The following is an 8,410-nucleotide window of genomic DNA, read 5'->3' as shown; positions in this document are numbered from 1 at the left end:
TAATAATAATAATAATAATAATAAGCACAGCTTGTCATGTAACCAATCTGTGTCCTGACGATGTTACAGCTCTGACTATTCCAAGACACTGGAGACTCCTTCCCTAAGTGATAAATAAACATCTCCTCAACTGAAAACATTACCAAATCAACAACTAGTACATATGTTTTTCTTCCTTATACTTTGAAGATCTTTTTTGAAAAAGATTTTTTATATTTTGAAAAACATTTTTTTCTTTTTCTTTTTTAGCAATTTTTGTCCCTTTATATTACATTTATTTATGTTTTTTGTTTAAAATAATTACTACTTGAAGTAAATTCATTAGATGGAGATACCTTGTGTATTTGGCTAAATTTGTAAGGATAAGCTACTTTTAAAGAAGGAAATATTACAATATTACAATTTATGATTTATAAAATGATTCTGCATTGTGCATTGTGTGTGTTTACATTTATTTACTGGTTTATACATTTTCTCTGCTGCAATATTTTGCATAAAAGTTGTAAAAACTTTCATACAAAGGTTTACAATGTGTATACTTTTGTTAAACTGTGCATACTTTCTATGCTCTGTTCTGAGAATTCTGCACATTTATAATTATTATTTACGGTTTCCTCCCCCAGTCCAAAGACATGCATGGTAGGCTGATTGGCATGTCCAAAGTGTCCATAGTGTATGAATGGGTGTGTGAATGTGTATGTGAGTGTGCCCTGCGATGGATTGGCACCCTGTCCAGGGTGTACCCTGCCTTGTGCCCCATGCTCCCTGGGATAGGCTCCAGGTTTCCCCGTGACCCTGAAAAGGATGAAGCGGTATAGAAGATGGATGGATGGATATTATAGCCATATATGATAAATAGATAGGTATTTTATTATAGTATATTATGAGTTTATATAGATTTTTTTCTAAAAAAAAATAAATAAATTTTTCATTGTGTCAATTATGAAACGCAAGCTAATTTCAAAATAAATTTCAGTGAAATATTGCCAAACTCTGAAAATCTGCCGTCTCAGTATGGACAAGTTCCAAATCTGACAGCTGTAGTGTGTAGTGGTAGTGAAACTCAGTCTAATTTGAACAAGTCCAGGTGTGTTTTTCGCTCTACTCCGAGTGTGTTCTCTCACTGTATCAGCATTGCACGTCTCCTGACACATACACATCCTCTTCTCCCTCTCTCTCTCTCTCTTTCTCTCTCTCTCTCTCTGTTTTCCACACTCAATCTTTCCAGGGGCTCAATTATGAGAGCACGACTTTCTGGATCCACCGCCTCCGGCAAAACAGCTTCGCCGAGGAGGAGCTCACCGACAGCTCCCTTAACAATGATAAATCACACGTGCGCACACACACACACACACACACACACACACACACAGCATAAACCCACTGATCACTAGATCACATAAGAGAGAGAGAACAAGTTCTGTAAGATATCACTGATAAGGAAGTGAATAACACACTAGGCAGAGAAGAAACACAAATTTCTTACTCTCTCTTTCTCTCTCTCTCACACACACACACAGAATTGAAATTCCTTGATCACTAGATTATCATACGTGCAGTTGTAGTGTCCTCCAGGTATTACAGACGTGTGTGTGTGTGTGTGTGTGTGTGTGTGTGTGTGTGTGTGCAGTGAAAAAAGCACAATCAGCAAAAACACAGCTGTGAGCAAACTCTTTCTCTCTCTCTCTCTCTCTCTCTCTCTCTCTCAAACACACACACACACACACACACACACACACCGAACCTGACAGCATACTTACACACTTAAGTGCATCTTTATTTCTTTGCATGCTCACATATTCAGTTATTTATTTACCTCCTATATTGACTATAATTCATTTATGGAGTGAGAGAGATATACAGAGCGAGAGAGAGAGCGAGAGAGAGAGAAAGCGAGAGAGAGACAGCATGAACATCTGCATTCTTATTGAGTTCTCCTCTTGAATAAATAAATCTAATGCCTGTGATAGTTAATGTTCCCTCCACGATGAGGCCTAGACGCCATATGCTTACTATTAGCATCAATTCGCCAATAAACAGCTTTTTTTTCTTTTCTTTTTTTTTTTTAGATCTCAGATGCCAGATTTTGATAAATGGTTTCAATTTGGCAGCTGCTTTAAGGTGTCAGTCCGCATCAGGTCGGAGCAGCGGGCCTCTGCCCGAACAAATCTCGCTCACTTAGCCCTGACGCCTTTTTAGGCCAAAATAATCTTTTCATACTAACCAGGCGGCAAACCGCCCACGGCACCTGCCGGTTTTTTTTTGTGTGTGTGTGTGGTTGTTCTTGTTTTGTTTTTTGTTTTTCTTTACTCTTTGTGCATGTTTAGTTGTCACTGTGGCTTTTTCTTTATAAGACAATAAAGGAATGAGTAGCAGGCCGCACTGTAGCGATTATTTATCATGACCTTTGAGGTACCATCTTATTACAAGAGTTACACTCTACCGTTCAATAATGGGAAGAAAAATATTATAGGATGTAGAGATATAACACAATGACACTATATGTATCTCTATCTGTTTAGTGCATAAATCTGGATTCCTACGTACACCCAAAGTTAATTTATGTCCTATTTGTATTTGTTTGGAATGCTATTAATGACTAATCAATACAAAATATTAATATTCAATTACATCCTTAATAGGATGATATAAAAGAGACACTAAATTGTGATCATTGTTTGGTATGTTTTTAGCACACTAGCCAACATAAAAAAGAGACTTAGACTAATAATACAGAATATATTACTACTACTACTACTACTACTACTACATCTAGACATCCTGATTATATGTTATATTAGGAGTTATAAAACCATTAAACCCATAAAAATGTGCTGAACACTAAAGCAAATCGTCATCATCACCGTGTTAAATATCCACTTACCTTAGGTAACCTCTCAGGGTCTCCAGGGTGGCGTGGGATGACCTTCTGTAACCTCTGGAAGCCGTAATCGATGGTGGGTTCATTCAGAGCTGAAACACACACACACACACACACACACACACAGTGTTACAGGGTGATACAGTACGTCCTTGTTCCGTGGTACACTAAATATATTAGGATTGAATTTGATGACCTTTTTTAAAAAAATCTATACTAGTTCTTTTAAAAGGTGGGAACGAGGTTAGTGTGTGCCTTTATATGCTGTGTTTGATTACTGGTATACTACGCTATTAAATTACTGGTATTTCAATTTAATTTGATTTCACTTGTATTTAAATGATCGGACCAGAGTTTTATTCATTTATCCATTGTCTATAACCGCTTATCCGGCTCAGTGTTACAGATGGTTCCGGAGACTTTCCCAGACCTATACACTGGGCGCAAGGTAAGGAGTAGATCCCGGATAGGGCGCCAATACATAACGGGGAAATACACACTCTCACACACACACACACACACACATGGGGTGTGTTTTTATGAATTAGAAAATAGTATAGTGTAGTGTATATAGTATAGTATAGTATGGCAGTACAGTAAAGCTTAATAGTACAAAGTTTATAGTATAATATAACCTATATATACTATATAAAATGCTTATTTTGTATATGGTGTACAATATATTGTAGCCAAATAGTATATAGTATATTGTATAGTACTGCCATGTATTAGATATACTGTATAGTATAGTATAGGATGGCTTTATAGTATAACCCCATAGTACATTGTATCTAGTATAGTACAGCTGTATAGTGTAGCCGTATATAGTATAGTATAGCCATATAATATAGCTATATAGATGTATATTATGTATTATATGGTATATAGTATACTATAACCAAGTAGTACATGGTATTTTGTATAATATAGCTGTGTATTAGATATTATACTATACAGTTTAATATAGTTCTATACAGTTAGTATAGTATATAGTATAGTATAGTAGCACAGTATAGTATATAGTTGATATACAGTATACCATAAATGCATAGTATGTAAAATAGTGTAACTATATTGTATAGTTTATGTGTGTTGTATAGAATGTATTATTATATTATGTAGCTTAATATACACATGTACTGTATAATATAGTAGTTCACATGGTATACACTATACTGTAGCCATACAGATACAAATAGTATATACTATATTATAGCTGTGTAGTATATGGTATAGTATAGTATAGTATAGTATAGTATAGAATAAGCCGTATAGTATTTATATGGTATACTAGTGTAACTATGGTATACAGTTTAGTATATTATATTATATTATATTATATTATATTATATTATATATAAAGGTTACTCATTTACTGAAGCCATATATAGGACTATAGCCATACTATAGGATATAGTATATGGCATATAATATAGTGCAGCCATTTTTTTAAATAATAGCCATCCAAAATGATGACAAAATGGCAAGACCCACAAAATAGAACAATATATAATGCTATTTTAGACAAACAGAAAGTTATATAGCACAAAAGAATGAAATAATGAAAGTTAAATAGAAAGTTGAGGATCGTTATATTAATATACAGGAGACATATATCACATATATAACTTGCTAGTTATGATTGAGGAAAGACTAATGAGCTCAAGCCGGTTGATATTGTGTCAGAAATGGAAGTCTGTTCATAACATCAAAAAACTATATTACCACTGTCCTTGTGTGTGTGTGTGTGTGTGTGTGTGTGTGTGTGTGTGTGTGTGTGTGTGTGTGTTATGAAGTGCGCAATCAGTCTCCATTGGCCTGCTTCTCCCCCTTCACTTCTCATTCACACACTGCCTAATTCAATCCTCCTTCCCTCCACCCCTCCACCCCCCACATACATTTGATTTTTCATTCCCCCACTCTAGAGCTCAGTTTTCCTTTCCTGCGTTCTCAGGGCGTGAGAAGCAGATGAGAGAGAGAGACAGAGAAAGGGAAACACCCCGGAAAAATGGTTAGGCAGATATTTCTCCATAATCAAGCCCATTAATCATAAAAGGCTGTCAAATTTGACTTTGGGGACAATTTGTCAGCCCTCGTGCCCACTCTGCTTTTGTCACCGATGCCTCTTGTATCGGTTAAGGATGATTGACAGTCCGAATGCAGGCAAGTAGAATAGCTAGTTTGCACTAATATGCATAACCGAGCTTTCATGAATAAGAATAAGATTGCAGCACTGGAGCACGCTGGCCCTTTCAAAGGGGCCCGTCGCCGTTTGTCGCACAAGGCAAATAGATGTTATTACCATTATAACAATATTTGTTTTCTTGCGGTGGGGAAAGGGCCCCTGTGAGCTGCGAAATCAAATTTGTTCGAGACAGTTTTTGGCAGGGAAAAGGAGAAAAGAACGAGTGCGCTGACAGAGGCCTTAGGGGGCGGGGCATGTGTGCTGATGGTGTGAATGTGCAATAGAACCTGCTCTCTGATAATCAGTCTATAATGAATACACTCCATTCTTATCCGTTATTACAGCCCTGAAGTCAGAGTCCCATAACTGGTGGTTTTAGTCCCGCTATCTAAAAACACGATTCTTAATATTTTGTTTCAAATTCATTCACAAATCCATTTTTAGCCGTCTGAGCAATTCTAGCTAGATTCAAATTCATATATTTAAGTGCAAACATTTGCATCCCTTTAGGAAATTAAGAAATGAAATGTTATTTACACCAAGAAGATATTTAGTGTGATTTCTTTTTTTCTTCCACTTCTTTGTATTCTTCTTATGCGTAGACTGTACATGTTCCTGTTTTAACATCCAGCAACCATGGGGGGTGCATACTTTTGCACTCCTCTATAATACATGCACAGTCCTAACACATTTCATTCAGAAAGTTTCACAATTTAAGGTTAGGGTTAGATTTAGGTGTAGCACAACATGAATTATCTGCATTAATAATTCGGTCAATGGAAGGTCCTTCCTTTCATCAGGATAATATGACAAGCCTGTGTGCGTGTGTGTGTGTGTGTGTGTGTGCTGGTTGCATCTCTCACCCTCCATCAATCTGTTGAGAAATTAAGCCCATTCATTCTCTTATTAAAATCCACCCGCACTCTGACCCCCTCCCCTTCCCCCGTTCTCGCGCCCAATCGATACGCGAGTGTTACCGAGCGCGTGCTGCAGTAATTGCCACGGTGGCGGGTGCGCGCTTGCCGTCGAACCCTGACCCCACGCGCATTGCCGCGCGCGTATGAAGATAGATTGCCTGATTTAGTGTAAACATATGCTGCAATTCCAGCCATCAGTGCCACTTTCTCTGTTGTAATTCGTATTGATTTTTCTTCCTCTCGTGCATGGCTGGTTTTTTTGACGTGCAACTGCAAGAGAGAGAGAGAGAGAGAGAGAGAGAGAGAGAGAGAGAGTGGGGGGAGTGATAATGTGGTTCGGTGGGAAGACCAACGAGTGAGATGAGGAGAAAAAGGGGTGCAGGTATTTATTATTTATTTGATTATTCCTTTATTGCTCTCATTGTGAGGCCATGTCTCTCACCCACCCACAGTTTCTGCTTTAAGCCAAGAGCATGTGGTCAGTAATCAGGATGCAATGAGGTATGAGGTCACAGATCATGTTTCCCTCCACACACAAACACACACACAGACACACACACACACACACACAGAGCAGAGAGAATGTAATTCACTATTAGATTTTTTAGCTTTAGATTTTCTGATTTTATTCAATTTTTAAGTCTTTGTACACCAACAATTTATCATCTTTTCACCACAGCTTACACAACAGAGCTGTTGAATTCTCGATTCTGATTGGTCAGAAAGTTCTATAACAGCAAAGCACCATTTGGACTCATATTTGTGACAAATGATTCTAAATGAGTGAAAATTGTACAATAAATGGAATAGAAAGTTCTTTAGAGTGAACTCTATGCCGAGGCTGTGTGTTCGGTTGCCAGATATTCAACCTCACCTTATTTATCATACTCTAAAGAAGAAAAAAAAAGAAAACAGAATGGCCATGACCAAATCTGCATTAACAGCACAGGTTTAATGTACGTCTAAGCAGAGAGTCATCCTGTTAAAAGTGTGTTAACCTGCGCTGCTAACTGTCTGTGTGATCGGATTTCAGCAGATGCTCCTCGATCTAGCTGGCAAATGAGAGACAGCATACACACCTCGCAAAATCAATCTCTCAGCTCTTATTCCACACGCCGCAAAGGTTAGAGGTCAAATGGGAATGAGCGGGAGAGCAAGCACTCAGTGTCGTTATTAAAGGCCTTCTCTCTCTCTCTTTCTCTCTCTCTCTCTCTCATCTTACACACACACACACACACACAATATTGTCACACTCTTTCTATGCCATTTTGAGGATACATTCAACACGTGTGGCTGTGCATGTGTGTGTGTGTGTGTGTGTGTGTGTGTGTATGTGTGTGTGTGTGTGTGAGAGATTCTTGGCCTGTGTTTTCTTCTCTAGGGAGTTGACATCTCTTTCCATCTATTGCATTATTTTCCCCACATCCAGCTGATCGCGTGTCTCTCTTTGCGTTCTCGAGAAACAACCATTCTAGTTTCCATCTATTTCTTCCCTGCTCAGTTCGCTATTTACATTTCGTTATTCGACATCAATGTCCGGCTACGTTCTCTGAGAAGAACGACGGCTCTCCTTTCCGCCTGATGGAGTGATTGAAGGCGCAGTCACGCCCCCGCTGGCCGCAATCCCGTCAGCACCTCTTAGCCATTCAGGAGGCTATTTCTGAATCATTTCGGGTGCAGCTCCAGCTCTGTGTACAAACCACTCCATCAAAGCTGCCTCGCCTGTGATGGAACGACGCAATTTGTTTGCAAGGTTCAAATTCCTGCACAGCAAGGCTCAATCTCGGCATTTCCATGTGTTGGTTTATTGATAAGGGCGAGTTGACTGTGTGTACCTGGTTTGATTGTCCCTTCGGTCATTACGAAGACGCTTCCAGACACGCTGTGGGGAGCAGGAGACAACAGGAAGTGATTTGTTTTCCTGTTTCAGCCTGTCGACTGTGTGCAAAGTGGCCAGTTGACAAACGTCTAAAACCCCTTTGCTGCTTGATATTGATTCTGTTTTCCGCTCCCTTCCTTCATTCACGTGAAGCATGGAAGCGAGTACACACTTGTTCACTTCGCTGCAGATTCAGGAGCATGGAGCTTGGCTTGATCAATCACTGAACCTCCAATCAATCCTCATAGAAATTTCATGAACTTTAAACTGTGACTGACAGTCGAGAGGCAACTGAAGCAGAAAACCACCAGGAGGAGATTAGAGAGATCCCAAACACACACACACACACACACACACACACAGTTAATTACAGCCAAATACAGGTTTTACGGCAGCACTTATGCTGTGGTGTGACTTCTGTTTACCTCCATCATGCACGCTGCAGATGTGCAAGTTCACACTTTTTCAAGTGACAGTCAATTTTTTTTAAGTGTGAGAGGACAGCAAAAATGACTGTGAGAGGACAGTGGGATGGAGTGTGAGAGGAC

At 38.9% G+C, this 8,410-nt stretch overlaps 1 protein-coding gene across 6 annotated transcripts in view; it reads right to left on the bottom strand.

The window, feature by feature from the left end:
* LOC128624049 (transcription factor COE3) overlaps positions 1–8,410 on the bottom strand; it is a 103,710-nt gene that overhangs the window by 19,207 nt on the left and 76,093 nt on the right. For all 6 annotated transcript variants that reach the window (XM_053651371.1, XM_053651347.1, XM_053651363.1 and 3 more), the window contains exon 11: positions 2,885–2,973. In XM_053651371.1, the coding sequence (XP_053507346.1) occupies positions 2,885–2,973 (89 nt within the window). The remainder of the gene's footprint in view (positions 1–2,884; positions 2,974–8,410) is intronic.

Source organism: Ictalurus furcatus, chromosome 2 (assembly GCF_023375685.1).
Source record: "Ictalurus furcatus strain D&B chromosome 2, Billie_1.0, whole genome shotgun sequence".
Lineage (NCBI taxonomy): Eukaryota > Metazoa > Chordata > Actinopteri > Siluriformes > Ictaluridae > Ictalurus > Ictalurus furcatus.
Note: the sequence above shows the minus strand (reverse complement) of the source record. Positions and strands in the feature narration are given on the sequence as shown.